We start from the raw sequence: 23284 nt of genomic DNA on the forward strand, positions 1-23284 counted from the left end.
CAGTCACAGAAACAAGAACTCGACAGCTACGAAATCGATCAATTTCAGAGTATCTTATCAAGTGGAAGAACTTATCCGCTGAAGATTCCACATGGGAGGATGAGAATTTTATGCAGAAGTATCCAGAACTACTCAAGCGTTGAGGACAACACTTTTTTGAAGGAGAGGGGCATGTTGGGTCCCTATAATACTAGTGATTACCCCATTACTATTGTAGTTATACCCCTTATTTATATTGTTGTGCCCCTATTACCCCCATATTGTTATTTCTGTGCCCCATAGAATCCCTCTATTGTTATTTTTGTGGCTTTATATTATTATTGTTAGGTCGGCTGGATTATATTGTGACTCCTTAGACTCCTATATATAGAAAGGAGGTTTTGTCATTTGAATCATCCAAGAATTGTTCATTTATGTAATGTAAAGGAGGTTGCCCCCTCGAAGAGGCTGAATTCTAAGGCATTGATCTATCTTTTCTATCTTTTCTTGAGCTGGTTTCATAACAAGATGTGATGGCAAAGGCAAAGTGCATAATCCTTGATGGGGTCAAGGATCGTGTAGTTCAACATATTGCCAAGAAGAATATGGGAAAGGAGATGTGGGACACCTTAACGACATTATATCAGGGTAGTTTCGTGCAGAGGAAGATGCTACTAGAGAATCAACTGCAATCGTATCAGATGCAGAAGGGGAGCAGATAAATCACTTCCTCAGCAAGTTGCAGGAGATTTGGGACCAACTGACTTCCATAGGGGCCACACCGGATCAAGAGTTGATGGTGAGGACTACCCTGAACGTAGACTCCGATGAATGGGAGACATTCGTCCAAAGTATTTTGGGCAGAGCGTATCTTCCATATTGGGAAGAACTGTGGGCAGCTCTTCGCCAAGAAGAAATCAAACAAATGACCAACACAGGAAGTAGTGACAAAGGAGCATGGGTGAAGAAAGAGGAAGAAGAGGATGTGGCTCTGGCATCTGCAGGGCAACAAGGGAAGAGGAAGAAAAATGACCTCTCCAAGATTAAGTGATTTCACTGTGGGGCGCTGGGCCATTATCCAACCCAGTGTCCTAGGAAGAAGAATAAGGGAGAGGCGTCTGACTCCAAGGCAGTGTCCGCTAAGGCGGAAAAGGAGGTAGAGGATGATGACGATTGTGCCATGAATGCTCATGTACCTCTAGAAAAGAGGTGGGGTGACATTGAGCTGTAGTCAGGAGGACCACAGGAGATGAGGGGCAGGATCCTTGAGGTACCCAAACTCTTGGATCATATCCAGCTACGGGAGCCCCGAAGTGACAGTAATAGGATGGCAGATGTCGGTAGCAGCGGATGTGGATGGAGCGGCAGAGAGTGCTAGAGTGCAATAGTCCCTGGCAACGCAGAGAGGATTGCAGTAGTGCGAGAGGCACAGATGAGGATGCAGCAGTGCAGGGAGGCACAGAGGTGCTTGCAACAATGCGAGAGGCACAAAGTTGTTGCAACAGCGCAGAGGCAACAGAGGGAGCACAGGATAGCAGCAAAGAGAGCTTCAGCATTAGGAGGGGTTCTAGCCTAACAAGGATGTCAGTGGTTGGGTAGATCAGTTACCAATGTCTCAGTAACTAAGTTGCAATATTGTAGTAGCAGTAGTAGTGCTATGGGCAGCACGATGCAACATGATGAGAGAGGGCTGTAGTGTTGGGAGAAAGGACCAACAACAACACAGATGCAGAGGGAGTTGCAGTACAGATGTAGCAGTGGCAGTGGTAGAGCCATGGGCAGCGGTGCAGAGGTTGTTGGGCAATAGGCCAAGCATCAGCACAGGTACTGATGTCGAATGATTAGAGTGATGTTCAGTGGTGGAGCATTATTAGAGCACATTTCTCGCTAAGAGGGAGTGTTGATTTGGGGTAGCATCAGATGTGCTCTAGCCATGAAAATTGGTGGAGAGGCTAAAGCACATGAGATCTCAAAGATCCATAAATGGTTTGAGGAAATTCTACCTGGTGAAGGAGATATTAAAATAATTAATATTTTAATGGGTTCCTAAGTGTAAACTTAGGAAAATAAAAATATTAATGCGTATTAATATAAAAATGGGTTAGAAGGTTCTAAATGCAATGGATAAAGCCAAATCTAATCTTATTCGTTGATTAGAGATATAATCTCGGTCGTGGAAGACTCAATAGAAAAAGTATAAGAGGAGGCTTGAGGATCAATTGGAAAAACATCAGATTGATCAACCAATTTGATTTTCTAGAGAGGGGTTTGCTAAGAGAAATCGAACCAGTGATCAGAGTTGCAGCGAGGGGCAGTGAGTGCATAGCATAGAGGTAAAGATAGTGTCGAAAGACCAACGCAGAGGCAGAGAGGTAGACGCAGATCTAGCAAAAGCCACGCACAGGCCAACAGTCGCTACGTAGAGGGCCTGCGTGAGTGACGTAGAGGCTGCAGAGGTGATGTAGAGGGCCAGAAAGGCTGCGCAAAGCATTAAAGGGCTGACGCAGAGCCTCAGAGAGGCATTGGAGAGAGTTTCGTGGAGCAAACTTTCATAATATATGCTTCCGAAGAGAGGTACTACTGCCAGATAGATTTCTCTGTCAAGTGAGCCAATTTGGCACCCAGTTGTACTCAAGAAAATATGCTTAATAATAAAACCCTCTGAACTGTTGCACCGGTTTTCCTAAGTTGGGTTTTTTCGAGGACGATTGTCCAAAAATAACGGTGTCCCTTGTGTGTTTGTCTATTTCTTTCAGTTGATGATCTGTAGATGGTTGAGGTTGCATTGTGTTTATTTCAATATTTGTATGGTTAAATAACTTGTTCAGTAACAAGTAGGAGAAATAAACCAGATAGTGCAGGAAAATTTCTAACGGGTTAGACTTAGAAATTTCAACATCCTCTGCATGAAGAAAATCCAGCACTTACGTGAGAAATCATCTACAAATATTACATAATACATGTGCTTGGACGTGGAGGCTGTCGAGAACAGTCCACACAGATTTGAGTGAACTCTTTCAAGGATTGCTTGCGCTCGATTATCCTTATCATGAAAGGTGGCTTTGTTGCACTTCCCCAATGTACACCCTTTGCATGTATCTCTCTGCTCTAGCGTACCCTTGGGAAGTCCTGTAGAAATCTAATGCATGATCTTCAAAGCTCTGTGGTGCAAGTGGCCTAATCTTCTATGCCACAATTCACCGATGTCTCGGTTCTGCACCTCTTCTTTTGTGCTCAAAGAAGCACAATCTTCTACATCCAATTTGTAAAGGTTCCTAACCCAAACCCGTTCCGCTTCATTTGTCCTGAGGCTATGTGACGAAGGAAAAACTTTCCTTTGCTAAATATCACATCGTAGCCATGGTCCTCCAACATAGCAACTAAAACAAAATTCTTCTTCAGAACCAGAACATACATAACATCTTTTAATGTGAGAGAAGAACAATCTCCCTCTAAAAAGTTACAATACCGACGTCGGTCGCGCTATACCTTCCTTCATCTCCCATTTCGATGTGCATCTAGAGGTCCTTCTCCTCCAAGTCACTAAAGAATTCTTTGTTTCCGGTCATATGGAATGAGGCTCCACTATCCAAATACCACACACTACCATCGTCGATGTCACCATGCAAGCAATGAGGCTGAAATCCAACTCGAATTGTGAAGCAAGATCTTCACCTGCCGCTCCTCCTTAGGGCTTCTTGTGCGGACACTTCGTGGCATAGTGTCCCAACCCGTGACAGTGAAAACATTTAATCTTTGACGAGTACTTCTTCTTGCCTGCCTGACTAGAATCTGATTTGGAATGGGATGACTTCCCTTTCAAGGCACAGTTCTCCTCCTCATCATGCTTAGATGAGGATCCATCACTGGTGTTCCACCGAATCTCTTCTTGCACCAAGTCGGACCATAAACGCTCCCACTCTGGTAGCTTCTCCCTCCCATTTATTGAATCCTAGTAGTTGTGCCATCTCTTGGGAAGGCCTAGAAGTGCTAGGCTGACCAGATCATCTTCAACAACTGTAACACCAACACTTCTAACCTCATCCTGGCATTAGATGAACTTGGTCAAGTACTTTGGTATTATGTCGCCCTTCTCCATCTTGATTTTCCTGAGCTTTTCCTTCAGTGCCAGCTTCCTATGGTCACTGTTGTTCTGAAATAGGTCTATCAAGGCCTTCCACATTGCATATGGAGTCTCCTTCCTATGGAGGTTCGAGACAATATGATCTCGAACTCCTTCTAGTATGATCCTTCTTGCCTTTGCAACACATTTCCTCCACTTTGCTAGATCTTGAACATTAATTGTTGGAGGCTTAGGAATATATGTCTATGAATTCCATCAACCCGTCATCTTGCAACACTGCCTCCATCCTATCATTCCAAGCAATATAGTTCAAACTACCCTCAAGCGCATATTCGAGTCTCAATCCGTAGAACGACATCCTGCTGGCTCTCACAAATTTGATTTCACCTACAAAAGACAAACTCGTATTCTCCTCTTCTAAAGTGATTTATGCTCCGATGCCATGTCAATTCAAACTGCTAATTGTAATTTACTAAAACAATAGACTTGAATCTACTCTACTCATCAGCAGAAACAATTAAATGATCGCGAAATCATGAAGCATACAAGAGAAAGAATTCAATCAACACATTACACAATGATTTCTTGGGGAAAGCCACAACTAAAAACCCTTGCTATCTGTATATTGCATTAGTCAGAAAATATGAGAAGATTACAATGCTTTTCTCAAGCCCAAGCAACCTCTACACTATCTCTATCTATCTCATAGCTTCCTAGACAAGCCCAGGCCAATACTTAACCAAATTTTGGATTGCCCAAGTCCCTATTTCCTTGCGTTGTTTCCTTGGGAATTAACCCCCTATTAATCAGGGAAATTCCTCAATATAAATTGCGTAATCCTCATAGGCATTCCACTGACTGCATGCACCAACTATACGATTCATATGATTATACAATTGATAGTACACTGTCCATGAACTCCAATTTCAACTGGGTAACTCTCAGATCTGACATGCATGAGTTATTTATGAATAAATCATCAGTTAATTGGTTGACCATATGAAGCAACACCCCACTGTCTGACCTCCTACTAGTTCCTCCATCAGTTGGAATTAGTTTAACTGACCTTAAATCAGTTAAACTGAATTAATTAATTACAAAACTCAAAATAAACTCAATTACGGCTCCTATAATGTAGGAGACATTATACATGACTCAAGTTAGACCCTCAACTTGAATTAATTGAGCCAACTAAGTCAATTTAACTTAATTAACTCGTATAAGTTGTCTTGTGATGTGGAATTACAATTTTATTCCAAATTTAATTTAAGGACAAAATTAAATTAGGATTTTCTTGTTGCATTTTCAACACAATTTACTCTTGGTGATACACATTCGAGTAGTATTGCATTAGACAGACCTGAACACAGACATCACTTCCAGGTATCTTGAGTATATCATAAGTCACCATAGGACAAAACCCAAAGCCAAACATTCGTCCGCCTAACTATTATAGTGCATCGAAAACAACATTTGGGAAGATTACTCATATTGGCTTTGTGTCAAGCATATTTAAGGGCTATAGCACTAGGCACACCCAACATTCGAGCCATTTCTTGTTCACAGAAAACACATTGCTAATTTGCAACACTTAAATAAACATGTACTATCAAATCATGGGGTTGAATGAAAATATCCATATTTGTGTTGCAATTTGTCGTATGTAATTAACTTTTGTTGGAAGAGAAAATTAAATGAGTCAATATCATTTGAGGAAGCATTAACATCTAATCTAAGTAGGATTAGAATAAGCATCACTCATACCAACGACAGACTTAGAATTAGGATCAAACATAGGGAAATCCATCTTAGGCTAGGAAGCAACACATCTGAAATGTAGAAGTGAAGGGAAAGGTTGTCGAGGTGACAATGGGTGGTTTTGCCTGTCAGTATCCTTAGATTCTTCACCCAGTGAGATTGGGACTTTACTCTAGGGAATATATGAGAGATGACATAAGGTATGGAAATTAACCATAAAAATATATTTTAAACAAAAATGGTGAAGAAAAGATGGTAAAAGGGATTAGTTAAATAAAAAAAGATGCCTATTTAATGAGCTAATAATAAATAAATCAAAGTTAACTTCATGATGAAGCTCAAGGTAATATGTAATGCCCCATATTATTATTTCAATAATAATAATAATATCATTATATGAAGAAAAAGTAATAAATAAAGCAAAGAAATAATAAATAAAATAAGAGCTAAATTAAGCAAAAGTTAAGATAAAAATAAATGCATAATGATAAATGGATACTATGCATGGATGAAGAGAAGGATGTGAGACATCTTTCTTCAAGAGAATTATTGGAAAGAAAGGATTAGACATTAGCAAATGTAGTTGATTGGCTGGTCAAATATAGCCGTTGGATGTTCTGCTCTAACTATTTAACATGCAACCTAGATCTGATTCTTCAACTTGTCCTGATGATGAACCACACTGGTTGGTTCAAAACGTGTCGACAATGAAATATCATGTGATTTACGCCGAAAAGTTTCTCATAGACTCAACAGTGGTCAATTGCAGAAACATATGCTGTAGCTAAACCTTTGGTTGCATGGAGAGTCATCCTCCACATATTGGTTGTGGTTAACAAGATCAAACACTAGAGCACAATGGTTTGTCCACAACGTTGTAAGTTGATTTCTTCAACTCCTAGATAAGATTCCTCCCACTCACTTTTCATGTGAATTATTCAAGTTCCAGTTAAATCTCCTTTGCTATTATCAATTAAGGATTATAAATTTTGGTGTTTAATTTTGTTTAATGTATGTAAATTAGATTTGTTAACCTAGATGTTACAATGTTAGTACACCCATTGCAAGAGTATGACAATAATAAACAAAGGATGAGGGAAAAAGGTCATCTGCCATATATACCACACTATTATAACTAAGATAGAACTCAATATAATTCTCCCCTTTTACAACTCACTTGAGTTTTCTTCCCCACACTCTTGGATTAAATTTTGAAGTGTTGAAAGGGAAATAGTAAAGAACAAGACGAATGGGTAAATGCTATGAAGTTTCTTGAGAAGATACACCAAATCTATGAGCAAGTAAAAGCTACCAAATAAAAAGAAAGGTATGGTACACATTAACAAAGATATAACTAGGAAGTTGGAGATCAAGTGTGAATGGGTAAATGCTATGAAGTTTCTTGAGAAGATGCACCAAATACATGAGCAAGTTAAAGTTACCAAATAAAAAGAAAATGTATGATACGCATTAACAAAGATATAACTAGGAAGTTGGAGATCAAGTGTCAATGCATGTGCCAAAAGATAAATGTAAGGTACCATACAAGAAATGAAACCCCATAGATAAGGCTCATTTAAATTTTGGAAAAGATCAAAAAATAACCATGCTCCAAGGCTTGTTGCCTTCCATCGGCATAGTACATCATAAATGCAGATCAGTCAAAGCTGTTTTGAGCCCTCCTTCTTTGATGAAGTCTAATGAGGGAAGCCTTGATCTCCATGAGATAACTAGTACTGCTGTAACATATTGCAGATAGGGAAGAGATTCACTGGACAAAGTAAGTTATTAAGAATTTGAAAGAAAGGAGAACTAACCAAATCCATCAGTGGCATATCTGACAAGAAGCCATATCACATATTAGATGTAACAGGAACCAGCAAACTAAAAGCGGGGAGGCTTGATCCTAGTCAAATGCATCAGATTACATCCCCGGAGTTGCAAAAGCATGATGAAGTACAGCCAATCAATAACTACAAAAATCCACGAAGTGAATTGCAGAAAATCAACAATACTTTAGTTGTGGGGGTTTGTGAGGTCTGCAAACCATAAATGTAAATAGTACAAGCTACAGGTTACAAGGCCACAACACCATAGCAGAACAGTATTAAACAATCAGCAATTCAATAATATGACAAACTAATAAGGCTGCAACCCTATGGTTGTGGAAGCATGAGTTTCATTGAATTGGAGTGGAAGATGAACCTGTGCAAGGTTAGTCAAAAGAGTTGGGAGATCATGATGAAAATTAATCTTATGAAAAAATACACAATCACTGAGATTTGAACCTAACACCATTTTATTTGAATGAGGCATATACAATTGTTAGAATTAGGTCATTTAGCTGGTCAGTGGCTTAACTAGAGTTAGTTAGAGCTGCTAATACTTTAGATAGCTAATTTTTATCTCTCTCAAAATAGCTGGCTCAGTGAGCTGGACTGTGATGAAGTACTTTTGCAGCGGCATTAGCTGTTTTTGTCCACCCATAGAAATCAATAGACAACTTTTATTTCCCTCATTCTAGCCATAAGGCAAAAGGAATAAAGCTGTTTCCAATTTTGAGGGAACACGAGCATTGCCTTACATGTTTGGCAAGCCAACCATGTCAACAGCCTACAGGTAATATAATGAAATATGCACCAATTTGACATAGAGAACCCTCTAATTGTGAACATATTTCCATATAAAGAAAAATTAACAGTACTGGGAAAGTGATTCTAGAATAATGATAGCACGCCTTTGGTTTATGCTAAATATGGGTTTACAATAACATGTTAGAGAAAGTAATATTAAGTTGTAAAGAGAAGGAACTTTTCATAGCCAGTCTCAAGTTACAATACTGCATGGTTTTTCTTCTCTTTGTTCAGAAACTATAAATCATGACCAGATCAACATTTTCTTACCAGGAGAAAGTCAAAACCTCATCAACAAATGAGAAACACTAATAATTTTATCTAAACCCTAAGGCTAAATGGTATGATGAAATTCTGAAAAATGTGATGGCAGTTGTACAGCACTGAATTGTTATATGTTTTCTCTTTGTACTTGTACATTTCCTTTAGCTTGCACTCAACTGGAGATGCCTTCAGCACTTATATGGGATTTCCATTCATGATTCACTTGACAGTCCCATTGGCCACATTTTGCTCATTCATGGATATTAATTTAATTTCATTCTTTCCTAAATATCTGATATGCTTGTCAAGCACCATATTCAACGGAGCAAAAAAAAAAAAATTGCACATGATACAAGATAGTTATCTTTGGGATAGAATATATCTCGGGCACCGCCAAATTCTATATTACTGTATCTTGCTCAACATGCATCAACTCTTCCTCTGTCACAACCACGGGAGCAAACTGCAAATATATGGTCAAGTAAGAGAATATTACAACGATGTCAAAATCAGTCAGGCATGGATTAAAACCATTGTGCAACAAACCTCGTCATTCTGTTCATGTTTGTCACCGCCTTCTTTCCCAAAACACCATCCCAGGCTCACCTCAAGCACATTCTTTAATCTCTTTGCCTATCAATAAAATTTTCCATCATATACCTTTCAGGAAAAGTCATCATAAAGCATATTTAAAGACAAAACTGCTAGTTCTAATCCATGGAAATTTACTGTACATATTGGAGACAATAAGTATGTCAAAACAACATGTGCCTGAAACAAACAACCATGCAATGCAATGAATATCTATGTGAATCAGTTAATACAAGACACGTCCTCAATTTCTTGGGTAGGTAACAAAAGTATATGGAGTGAGCAAAATGTTAAAAAATATTTCCTGACACAATGACTCTCAAGTTTGAAGTGTTGGGGTCCTATGATTCATAGTTTCAATTCATGATTGGTTATTTCCTTTCAGTTGATGAAATTGTAAATAATCTTGTATTCTGAAAAAGATTTACAAATATATATATAATGATGAAAAGGGGTATAAAAAAATGTAAATGAGAAAAAAAAATAGAATAAAAAGAAAGAATGAAAAAACCCCATGAAAATGTATGCAGGTGAGCAAGTTGAAATGCCACCAAAAAATCAAAAAATGCATTAAAATTACTTTAGAAGTTTTTCAAATAAAAGTGTGCAGCTTGTTTAAATGCCACATAGAAATAAATTCTATAGTTTGATCATATTGTTTAATCATGATTAAACTAAGTTAAAAGGTTGCATAGATTAGATAATAAATCAACCATCAAGCCTAATCTTGGTTGAAATCAATAGGTAGATTAGAGGAATATTAACCAAAGTGTCTAAACTTGGTTAATTGCTTAAATATGCATTAGAATAGGGTTAGAAGCAACCTTAGGAAAATAATATGGGCTTGCTAATCAAAACACACCCTTAGGATTAAATTAATTATGTTTAGTGTAGATTAATCCTGATTTAATTAGTTTAATCATGTAATTTAAACACGATTAATTAATATGTAATAATGCACGGGTGCTAATGTTTGGTTTTTATAACAAAGGTCGAAAGCGACAAAAAACTTTTGTCGTCTTGTGATATACGACGCACATAAACCAACGGTTGTGATTTACAAGAATCAACTTCGCACCCCCCTGCCCATCTTATCTTTATTAGCAGTGGGGGCGGGGGTCTAAAAAGTAGTATTCCTATTCCCGGGCCCCACGATACGTGACAGGGACTCGTCATTTCGCACCCCCCCTTCGCTCCAAACTACTTACCTACCCACCCCCCCCCCCCCCGAAATTCGCCCATCTTCTTGCCAACAGTTATCTCCTCCTATTTCATCATCCCTTTGCCACGTCGCTACTTCCCCTCACTCCTAACTCACCACGTGGCCTCCCCACTCCAGTTCTGTTATAATCTACCTGTTCCCCCCCAACCGTATACCACCTAGCAACCGATCCATTTCATAATGGACCAAAAATAACGGAAAGCTCCCAATCGTCTATAAAAATCCCCAAATCGATCATTGTCTCTCCTTTCTGCTCCCCGTCCCTTTCAAACAAATAAGTACAAGTTTTCAAACTACCACCTCATCTGCTTGATTGCTCGGTCACCCTTGCAGATCCCAATCAACCAGTTTCGACCACGTACTGGTCACAGCGATCAGTTTTTTGCATCAGACTTTCAAATTTTCCCGGGTAAAAGACCAAAAAAATTTTCATCTCTGTTCCTGACATTTTGAGCAATGGCACCTAAGGGAAAGTTAAAACAAACCAACGAAAATTCAATGATCCCTCTTGTAATTGACTTGGACTTGGACCATATACCCTTGGCAGATCAACATTACAAAATTGCAGAGACTAATTGTGAGTTCGACTTGTTCGAACTACACAATTGGCTCAAGCAGACCTTTCTAGACCAGAGTGATGAAATCAACCTCTGGGAATCCCTCTTGCCACAATTCATGTTTCCCCAGACTCATCCTTTTCCAGACTTTGTCATGTGGTGTCAATCCAAATATATTCCTAGCCAGAAAGCCATTGTGGCCTAGAATGGTGACATTTTGTTGACCACAACCCCAGAATACATTAACCAAATGTTGCAAATCTCCCAGGGTGACTCTTTGAACCCTTTTTTTGTAGATTCCCTCATGGAACTCTACCAAAAGTTGACCTTCCCTCAAAGAGCTAGGATATTTGAGATCTTTCTACCAGAAGATGTTCAACTCCCAAAGAAGAATCCCCCATACCCAGCCTCTATGTTTCTTGGAAAAACTAAACAAATTGTGTCATTAGTGTCTTGTCTACTAGGACACCACTCAAGAGTGGAGCAGAAGACCACTCCTTATTCTCATATTCCTAGGCCTGAAATTGAGAAGTTTATGAACAAAGATCAATGGGAAGAGAACACCTTGCAAGAAGCTAAGGAACAGATTTTATCTACAACCACCTCACAGACACCAGTCCCTCAGGAGAAACGTGATAAAAGGCCTAGAGAAGAAGAGTCTTCTCCTGTGACAGAAATTGAAGCCAAGCAGTTCCTAATTTATACAAAGAAGCCCAAAAAGAATCCACCACCAATTTTTATGCAGGATGAAGAAGGACAGACTACTATAGTCATGACAGGTAAACATGTTTCAACAACACCAGAAGACATTTTTGCAAGTACAAGAGGACATTTTTATAGGCTCTCCATCTTCCTCTGCTTCACAAGATCCTCCAGATGTAGCTCAGACAACAGACTTGGCTCAAGGCCAAACAGAGCCTAATATTTTTGCTAAGTACAAAGCAATCAAGCAGAAGAATGAAATGTTAAAAGCCAGTACTTACACTCAGTTCTGGAAGCAAACTGCTACTTCCCAACACAGGCTTTTGTTAGCCTTTGATACTGAACAAGGGAGAATGCAGATGGCTTTCTTGCAAGCACATGTTCCTTTTCCTAAATCACCAACAGACTACAAGAATACAATCTTCTCCTTTGATACAAATCAGATCCATTTGATTGATCAGATGGACATGCACAAACAGACTGGGGAGATGTTATACTCCACTCTAACTAACACTGCCATGACAACTTCAAAACTGCAGGCCTCCATCAAAAACATACAGTCGCAACTGAAGCTGGAGAAATTATGACCCCAGTGATGTAAAGGCAGTGGAGGAGATAGCAAAGAAGAAAAACGCTGATATAGTAGCTCTGAAGAAGCAACTCAAGTTGCCATCTACAAAGGATCCTCAGACCAAGGAAATGGGATAACTAGAAAAACAAAAGGAAGACATGTTCAAGATAATAATTGAACAAAATGTCCAAATTAGAGAAATGGAGGTGGAACTAGATAAACTATTCAAAGAGAAGGAGAAATCCTCACAGTTGGCTATAGTCCCACTTGTTGAAGAATCTAGGGCATTAGTAGTGTAGAGTGATTCTTCGTTACTTGATAACAATTTGTGGAGTCTTTTACTTTTCTTGTTAGCATATTCTTCTTCTTCTTATTATTAGTGCATATGTGTGTACTTCATCAAACTGCTACCATAACACAAAAACGAGAACACAAGATGTTGGCTGTCTTCTAGGGCCAAAACCTCTCTACTCTTGAGAAGAAAACCCTTTACTGAATTTCTCTTATTGAAGCTTCCATTGATCAATGCCAAACCCTAGACCCCTGACAAAGAGATCCTCCAAGCCCAAGTCAAGTCTTCACTTCTTTTTGCATCATATACCCCGACACTTCTTCTGGCACTTTGTCCTCCTTCTTCCAGCCCTTCGTTCTCTTACTATGAATCTTGTTCTTCTTCTTTGAGTCTTCTAGATGAGATGTTCTTCCTTGATCCCTTGCTCAAATATACTTCAACTTTGACCAACCGAAATCCTTCTTGAGTGGGTGATTGTTCTGTTGTTCTGCTGCCCTAGTTTCTAGCATGTGTGTGAGGATCACTAGGTTCATATGCTCTTCTTCCCTTCACTTGAGAGTCTTCCTTCCATGTTGGAGTAGGAAGCCTTAGTAGGCCTAGTTACTAGCAACAACCATAAAGAATATACCATTGCAATTTCGTTGTTGATCTAGCTGCAGACTATTCCTCATTCCTTCACACGTGTGACTGTGTATACCTTAGAAACATCCCTTCAGACTTTGTTGTTCATCCTCCTCTCTTCGCTGACGAAGTGGACCCATTTCCTTGTCTTCTTTCGACCTTCTTATCTCTCTGTTTTCTTGCGGATTTCAGAGCTTGAGTAGTACATTATGTTTGGAGTGGACAACCTCTAAAAATAGAGGATTGTCCCTCCACTTAAGCCGACTTGTAAGCTGACTTGACTAGCTGCTAGCAAGCCGACTTGGAGGGTTGTTTGTAAGCTGATTTGTTGAGTAGACTTCACACATTTTCCATGCTGGTGTAACATGCTTGAAGGAGCTTCTTGAAGGTGTCATTACATAGGATCATACTTGACTTTGCGTGGAGGTTTCCCTTTGACTTTAATATATATTTATACATAGTGTAACATGCCCTTAAGGCCTTCAATATTTTCTCTTGATTATTTGACTCACCTATAACACTTTGACATGTGCTAGACCTACTTCAATGAGCAAGAAATTCATGTCATACATTATAAAATAATATCTCTTTTCTTGAATAAGTACAAATATCAAAAGTACATTTATGAAGACCGAACCTAGTTACACTTCCTTGAACACTCCCTCTTAACTAGGGAGGTATTCATACAACATTAAAAGGTGTTTGGCTATTATCAATCTTGAAGAATTCACATAAGAGAAACCGGATTTGCAATCCATCTGTTAAATCATCATATTCATCAGCGTTGTCATAGTTCAAGGCCTTGACTAACAGCTCCATCTCTTTACGAGACCATGAGCTACAATGCTGGCGAGACCAATGATTTATAGATACCTTCATCATTGTCTCTCAAGGTACATACCCACCCCGGTGTTCTCCGAGTATGACCTTCTAGAACTATTCTTATCTTGGGTTCCCAAACCTCAAAGAATATCGGTACTCGCCTACTCTTATCTTGGATGCCCTACACATCCTCAAAGAGTATGAGATGTTAGATGATTACCCAATCCTCCCATTCTTTCTTCCTGAGTGAAAACAAGAATGTTGTGTCTAACTTGTGTCTACATTTCCATTCATGGCCTTCATCAAGACTTACGACTGTTAGTCCTGGTCTAGTGCATGACCCATGAAATGCAAAACACAATTGTCATTCCTTTGTAATCAGGGATGATCCAAAACTCCCTCTTGATTAGGGACCTATCAGAGCTCTCTCTTAACGGGGGAATCTTTCCTTCATTAGTAGCTTCTTCTTTGTGGGTCCTTCAGCTACTTGATCTCCTTCCTTTCTTGATGTCATGAAGTCTTTGTTCGAAATTCTTCTAGGTAGGGCACCATCCATCGATCACTTTCCTTCTTGGTTTGTCAAGTCATTGCTTCATGGAAAGTGACTATTAGTTTTTCTTGTCATCGTGGCTACTCTTTTGTCATCTTGTCCATGCTTGAAATATTCTTCTCATGGATGCTTCAATGTACTTCCTAGGTTACATGCTTTGACCTAGTAGCCCATCATGACTTTATCCTGATATTGCTTCAACATTGCTTTTTCTTTTGTTGGATGGCTTCTTCGTCACGACATCTTTGTGGAGTAGAATCAATTATCTGCACCTTTTATATCTCCAAGGCCTTCATAGGTGTCAAGGGTCCTTTCTTCCTTTATCAAAGTTGTCCTGCCTTCTTTCGGGAGATATCTTTCAAGGCATTTTGTTAGATAGTGATTCTTGGTGATCATGGTGTTCTTCACATGCTTGATCTCTTTCTTCATTAGCTTCTTCTCAGATAGATAGGTCAACCATCTAATGCTTCTTCAAAGAGAATTCCTTCATTGCTTGCTTTCTGGACTTGTCAGCATTTCTTCTTTCTTCTTAGTCAGCAATCTTATGCTCCTTATGTGAGTATATTCTTTTGTTGACCTTCATTGCATGTTCTTGGTGAATGGGATTCTTTCATGCTTGATCATGTTGTAGAACTATACCCATGACTTAATAATGTACAAATGATAACATGACTTAAAATTTGATGCATACATACCTCATTTTGATTCTCCTTTGATCATCCATTGGTGTGGCCCTTCTTGCTTCATCTTAGCTTGCCTGCATATCATTCTTTTCTTGAAACCCATGAATGGGATTCCCAATGACACATATGCTTTGGTCCATGAATCTTCTTTTGAAGATTCCATCATAGGATCTTAAAGATCCTTTCCTTGCAAATGTTTCCTCTCTTTTGATGATGTAGGTCTTCTAAGATTCTTATCATGATCAATTTTTCTTTCATCATGTATGAGGTCCTATACTAGGTATGCTTCTTCTACATGAATATCTTGAGCTATATCTGCCATGCTATTATATTCTAGAAGATATTTCTACTTATGCATTTTTGTTCTTATCATATATGCTACATCTAAATGAGTGTACATCATACTGCTAGATTCTAGAGGATGTTTCTAGCCATGCAATTTTAATTTATTCCTATATGCTCCTATCCTACTCAAAACTTTGAAATAAGTCTAGAAGTAAAGAGTTTGAACTAGTCATAGTAGAGATCCGAAGGATCTTCCTTCTTTCCTTCTTCTTTCAACTCTTGAGTCATGTGAGCTTCTTCCCTCTTTCTTTTGTTGTTGTTGTCCTTCTTAAGCTTAGGGCAATTCTTTTTGTAATGTCCATAATCTTGGCATCCAAAACATTGGATCTTGGACATGTCTTTGTTGTTTGTTCTTTGTGGACCAAACTTGTCAAATTTACCCTTCTTTTGGCCATTGTAGCAAATGCTTGCTCCTTTGATCCCACATCTTCTTTTGCCTTAAGTCTGGTTTCCTTTGTTCTGCATAGAGACCACATTTCACTGAGAGTGGTTGCTTCCTTCTTGGCATATATGCTAGATGTGAAGTTTCCCCACTCCTCAGGTAGAGCATTAAGTACTACAATTGTCATCTCTCTGTCAGACATGACTTCCCCAATCTCTTGAAGTTGATCTCTCATTTTAGAGATTTTCATGAAGTAGGGAGCTATTCCTTCCTTTGTTATCTTCATCTTGTATAATTCATTCCTCAGAGATATTACTTCTTCGGTTGTAGATACCGAGAATAGCTCTACTAACTTATCATAAATTTCTTTTGATGTCTCAAACTTGGAGACATAAGGAATGAGAGTCTTTGATTGATTCTATCATAATCCTTTGAGCTCTTGTCTCATCCTTATTGTACTTGGCTAAGGCTTGAGTCTATTCGTTAGCAAGGATAGCGATATTCCCTTTGACATGCTCTAGGAGTTTATTCTCCTTGAGTAGTAGATTAGTACTCGTCTTCCATGCAAGAAAGTTATTGGTACCTACCAATTTATTGCTTTCCTTGCAAAAAGACATTGATGTATATTCGGAAGGGGACATGTACTTACTTCATAATTTTGAGATGTGATGGATTTGCTTCCTTCTTGAAGGCTCAATGGTTTGTCTTCCCTAGATCTTGATGTTCTTCAAGTTGCCTTCTCCAAGTGTACTTGCTTGGTGATGATGTTTGCTTGAAGACTTGTGGCTTGATGTAGGTCCTACTTCAATCTGCTCTTCTTTGTAGGTGCCTTTATGTAAGGCTCTTCTTCTAGCTTTGTAGACCTCCTTGATGGACAATGGATTGTAGACCCTTCTTGTCCTTGAAGTGATTGAGACTTCTAGGCTTGAAGCTTCAACTTTGTAGATGCTTCCCCTTGATGAGTGTTCTTGAGTTGCCCTTTCCTTGATGTGTCACCTACACTCTGATACCATGTTGAAGAATCTAGGGCATTAGTAGTGTAGTGTGATTCTCTGTTAATTGATAATAATTTGTGGAGTCTTTTTACTTTTCTTGTTAGCTTATTCTTCTTCTTCTTCTTATTAGTGCATATGTGCATACTTCATCAAATTGCTACCAAAACACAAAAGCAAGAACACAAAATGTTGGCTCTCTGCCAGGGCCAAATGGCAAAACCTCTCTACTCTTGAGAGGAAAACCCTTTAGTGAATTTCTCTTATTGAAGCTTCCATTGATCAATGCCAAACCCCAGACCCCTGACAAAGAGATCCTCCAAGCACAAGTCAAGTCTTCACTTCTTTCTGCATCATATACCTTGGCACTTCTTCCGGCACTTTGTTTCCTGGCACTTTGTCCTCCTTCTTCCAGCCCTTCGTTCTCTTACTATGAATCTTGTTCTTCTTCTTTGAGTCTTCTAGATGAGATGTTCTTCCTTGATCCCTTGCTCAAATATACTTCAACTTTGACCAACCGAAATCCTTCTTGAGTGGGTGACTGTTCTGTTGTTCTGCTGCCCTAGTTTCTAGCACGTGTGTGAGGATCACTAGGTTCATATGCTCTTCTTCCCTTCGCTTGAGAGTCTTCCTTCCACGCTGGAGTAGGAGGCCTTTGTAGGCCTAGTTACTAGCCCAAACCATAAAGAATATACCACTGCAATTTCACTGTTGATCTAGCCGCAGATTGTCCCTCATTCCTTCGCACGTGTGACTGTGTATACCTTAGAAACAATCCTTCAGACTTCGCTGTTCATCCTCCTCTCTTCGCTGCCTAAGTGGACCCTTTTCCTTGTCTTCTTTTGACCTTCTTATCTCTTTGTTTTCTTGCAGATTTCAGAGCTTGAGTAGTATGTTATGTTTGGAGTGGACAACCTCTATAAATAGAGGATTGTCCCTCCACTTAAGCCGACTTGTAAGCCGACTTCACTAGCTGCTAGCAGGCCGACTTGGAGGGTTGTTTGTAGGCTGATTTGCTGAGTAGACTTCACACATTTTCCATGGTGGTGTAGCATGCTTGAAGGAGCTTCTTGAAGGTGTCATTACATAGGATCAGACTTGACTTTGCTTGGAGGTTTCCCTTTGACTTTAATATATATTTATACATAGTGTAACATGCCCTTAAGGCCTTCAATATTTTCTCTTGACTATTTGACTCACCTATAGCACTTTGACATGTGCTAGACCTACTTCAATGAGCAAGAAACTCATTGTCATATATTATAAAAATAATATTTCTTTTCTTGAATAAGTACAAATATCAAAAGTACGTTTATGAAGACCAAACCTAGTTACATTTCCTTCAACACCACTTACAACAGTACCAATTGCAGTTGCAAGAGCAGCAGAGGTTTCAACATCAACAACAGCACCAACACCAACTACAGATTCGGCCACCGAATTGGTTAAAGCCATGCAGGAGATGTCCATTCAGGGAAAGGAGATTGAGAAATTGAAAGAACAGTTGAAAAATTTACAGGAACAGAAGTTGAAGAATGATAACTCCTATATAGCAAAGTTACAGAAATCTCACATGCTTGCTCAAAGAATAGAGTTTTTAGAGAGTGAGTCAGTAATGGCTCAAACTCTAGCACAAGCTAAAGAAAACATATGGACAGATATCAATGCAGCTATAACTGAGATTTGGCCATCAATCCAAATCATTTTCGAGCAGGAGGAGTTGATGCAGAGGTCAAAAACATTGATAGAACAAGTGAGGGAAGTATTGGGAGATAAGCCAACTGAAGCAGCAACATTGATCAAAATCTTAAATTCTAAGACTAGAGAAGAATTAGAGGAGCTACAGATTGAAGATAGGACTGAAACCATCTTAGAAATCAAGAAGGTTTTGCAGAAGAGAAACCTGATGGTTCAATTAGAGAACAAATGCCAGACTCTGGAAACTGTTGTCCAGAGATTTCATACCAAGTTTAATCTACTGAATCAGAGAGGTCTGCCAGGTTTAGTGGCCATGAATGACAGGTTAATCAACTTGAGTGACTACAATCAAAAGCTTTACACTATTGCCAAAGATAAATCCAAGTTTGCAGGGATAAAAGTATGACAGGTAAAGCTTTCTTGGAGGCTTTAGATTTTGATCTCATCATCAAACATGAGATTAAACATATTTTCATCAACAGACCCACCTTTGAGAAATATACTGAAGTTGATGAAACATATAGAAAGCTAATAAAACTTTCTATCCCCAGTGAAGATTGATGGGATCACTTGTGTGAATTACTTGAGTGAAACATTTTTTTATCTCAGATAGCAAGGCAGCACCTTTTTGGGACCAGTCATCAACAACCTTCCTTGACAATAGTGCCAGCAGCTCTAGCAGTTCTGAATTCCTAAATTTCTGTACTATTTATGTAATCTGTTTTAGATATTTTAGGATTTTGTCTTTATCTTTTGACATCAAGATATTTTGTAATTATTTTCCTATAAGTACTTCATAATTCAAAGTAATAGAGGTTGATGTTTATGTAAAAGAAAGGACCATTGATGTAAAGTTGTTCCACCGAGTTCCAGTGGACACATTTCAGTAATACAAAAGCTTTTTCAGGATTCCTGTGTCAGATTTTTTGGTGAAGTGATCTTCTCTTTGTTATTGTGTTTTCTCTGTTTTTCATATGTGTTTCTTTTCTCTATTGTTTTAAAGAAAATTAAGTTCAGGATTTGTTTTAATAGCACCCTATTCTGGCTTAAAACAATATAAATGTTTTCTACTGAAGTTAAGCAATAGAATTCTTAATTTCTCCTTTCTTAATGGACACTTGATCTCTTCTTCTTTCCCATCTCATTAAACATATAAGATCCAATAAATCTGCCTACCTTGCCCTGTTAGACCTGTCTGTAAATGCTGAAATAAATCCATTTGAAGTATATTGACTCCATTACCCAATGGTGTACTGTTACATTCTCAACCAAACAACCAAACAAAATCTAAAACCAAACCCTTGAGCTTCCACAACTAGCCTAATATCTCAATATAAACAAATCTAAATTTGAAAGAGAGATCCCTCTTTGAAGCTGGCAGGGCTAGATCCCAGCTTCCAAAGTGGTTTTGTGGTTAGCTTTGTATTTCTTTCACAGTCTTAGGAAATACAGAGAGCTAACATGAAGCACACCTTAGTAAAGGATACGTCTAAAACTACAACCAAAAAGTAAAAAACATCAATCAATTAATCATGGTTATTATATGACTTAGTGACGTTTGCAAGTTATAGCTTGAGATAAAGCATAATACTTATAGCAATCATGATCAAAGCTTGTTATATGTGGATATTAGGCACATCGAAACAGAAGAACCAAGAAAACAAATTCAGTCATGCATCTCTATTACACCTGTGACTTAAGGTGAACATTTTATAGCACCACCTAAAATACTCTTGTACAACTACAAACACAATGCATCCAAGCTAATTATTCTTTAAACACAATCCAATTTTGAATATTAAGACACTTCAAAATAGTTAAACAATTAGGGTTCAAACAAAATAGGTAATGAGAAAAACAAAACATAAATTTTCTAATTTTCTGTGTGGTCGTTTATTGTGTATATTTTTTAAATTGTGCATAAGCCTTTAACATCTTATTTTTTTATAAAAATATTGTATTTCTTCCAAGAAACAAGAAAAAAATACAAAAAAAAAATCAGAAATTTTGAATTTGTTTTTGTGTACTACTTAATCGGTAGCCAACAAAGCTGCTGATTTGGCAGAAAACCTCAATCGATTAATCTTTTGGCATGGGTATCTGTTGTATGGGCATCATGGCAGCATGTCAATGAAAGAATATTAGATAATAAAACAAATTGTTGGCCAAAATAAATTATATTATTTATCCATGATGATGATACTATTAACAAATGGTTTAACAATATGTAAATTAGGTGGTTAGTAAAAGCATCTGACAGCAATTCGGTCATTGATTATTTTTTATCTTGATCATGCCATTCATGAAAAATTGGGAACATGTGCAACACACACATTATTTTTTGAAATTAATTTAACTCAATTATCTCACAAGGTAGACTCCTTCCTTTCCAACATTCCTAACTTATGATGGGCAGTACTCAATGGCACACGTAAATAAGCTAACAGGATCTGGATATGGATCCACCAATTTTTTTAAAACCAAGATCTGGATATGGTGGTGATACAGCAAGTACAAAAAATATAATAAAATTTTATTAATATTAACCAAAAGAAAAATCATAATTAAGAATCAACTCCATTCATAAATCACAACAATAGAAGTAAAGTTATAACCTGTAAATCATAATCCGATAACCATCATTGGTAATTTACAAATCTTAAGACTGAAATCATGATGCATCATATAAGCAGGATAATGGTAAATACAAAAGAGAGTGTCTCATCAACTATCACTCTACTAATATGATAATGTAGAGTTGGTCTAACTACATTCCTGAAATTGGTATACAACTGCATTAACTACATAATGCAACTCAACATCATGAAAAGACAATGGAGGTCTAGGAATAATGGATGCTGTAGTAGAATGTTGAACTAGTAGTGTAACATCCTAAAGTAGGTTGAATTGAGTCATGGCATTCAATGACATGTTTAAGTTAGAGATCTAAGGATCCACATCTCATATCATGATAGGACCCTTCTTATACTAAAGATTATAATGTGATAAGGAGGAAAAGGTGAAGATGAATGTACACAAGATCCTCATCTTTGCTACTGTAAGTGTGTTTCACTTCACTAAATGGATGTAGCCTCCATCCATCTAGCGAAGCAAGCTGTCACCACAATGATCCATCTAAACCCATTGCTAGAGCTTCATGAAATTATCTAACAAAACCAAGCCCCCATTATTGAAAAGGTACTTGAAACAAGCTACAACGGTAAAGGTGCCAGCTTCCATTTTCCTTCAAAGAGATAGCAAGAGTAGCATCAACTAACAAAGCTATGAACATCAAAGAAAGTGCTTGGCCAATGATATCAACCCTCAAAATTCTGTGGACAATTCCCCTAGCAGCTAGCTATAAAATATCCACCGCATAACCCATTTTGCAACTTGATCATAAGCTTCTTGATTTCCACAAAATCGACACACCTAACCACCAAACACTCTAGTTTCCTCGAACCCAATCCTCTTTTGATCAAGCAATACATTGTTGCCTTCAAGTTTAGGTCTCCTCCTTTGTGATGTGACAAGTGATCCAGGCATGATAAATTATAGAAATAATAATTGATGTATTTGTACCACTCATTGCAACAAATCTTCAAGCACTAGTAAATTGATCTCTAGATCTAATTTACTTCCAAACAGTGTTGATAATATCACTGAAATATTGGCGATATTCGGAAATATCGTGATATTTTCGGCAAGTTGAAATATCGCAGAGAAAATATCGCAATGTTTCCTTGCTTGAAAATATTGCAATATTTCCGAAATATTGCCGATATTTTGACCAAATATCACGCAACGACCCTAAAAATCATCAGGCAAGCTGGGTCGTGGCTAGAAAAAGTAGTTTTGGTCATTTCATTTGCTCATTTTGGTTTCTGAGTCTTGGAGAAGAAGGGGAAGAGCTTTGTGGTAGTTGTCAAGGAGGCATTGAGGATCAAACAACCATTATCACCACCAGCTAAGAATTTTTTGTGGATCAAAGATTGAAGAACAGTGAGACAAACTTCATTTCTTCGATTAATATGGATGTTCTTAAGAACCCCTATGTTAATGATTTTTTTCATAGATTTAGGGTTGTGCTTGCTTGCCTCTTTGCCTACCAACATTTTGCTTCTTTGTTTTTTTTCCATTTGCTATGATTTCTGCCCATGAGCTAATGCAAGGGTTTTCTCCATATTTGGACAGCAAGCTTCAATTTTTTTTAACTTTCTTATGCACCCTCTATTGCCATTTTTCATTCACATTGCAAATAATGTAGTAAAATAAATATTTTTTAAAATGAGGTGGTTATTACTTATTATTTTGTGTTAGGGTGTTTAATGCCAATTTTTTGTTTTTTTGCTGCCCTAGGTTTGAATTAGTTCACTACAAATATGCCAAAAGCCTTGGACCCATTTTGGGAGTATGGGGAGCCTGATTGTGGGACAGATCAAACATATCTATCATGCAAATTGTGTGGGACCAAGATGGCAGGAGGGTTACGCGATTGAAATACCATCTAGCTAGACTCCCTGGACATGATGTGATGC

General features: G+C 38.1%; 1 protein-coding gene across 6 annotated transcripts in view; it reads right to left on the reverse strand.

Annotated features, from left to right (window-relative positions):
• Positions 1-8610: 8610 nt before the first annotated feature.
• LOC149179151 (AAR2 protein family) overlaps positions 8611-23284 on the reverse strand; it is a 477491-nt gene continuing 462817 nt past the window's right edge. For all 6 annotated transcript variants that reach the window (XM_089420537.1, XM_089420538.1, XM_089420541.1 and 3 more), the window contains 2 exons: positions 9265-9351; positions 8611-9181 (listed from right to left, as the gene is read on the reverse strand). In XM_089420537.1, the coding sequence (XP_089276663.1) occupies positions 9119-9181; positions 9265-9351 (150 nt within the window). In that variant the 3' untranslated portion in view covers positions 8611-9118. The remainder of the gene's footprint in view (positions 9182-9264; positions 9352-23284) is intronic.

This window comes from Pinus tabuliformis, chromosome 4_1, assembly GCF_031772625.1.
Source record: "Pinus tabuliformis cultivar Carrire ecotype Pingquan chromosome 4_1, CPIR1, whole genome shotgun sequence".
Classification (NCBI taxonomy): Eukaryota; Viridiplantae; Streptophyta; class Pinopsida; order Pinales; family Pinaceae; genus Pinus; species Pinus tabuliformis.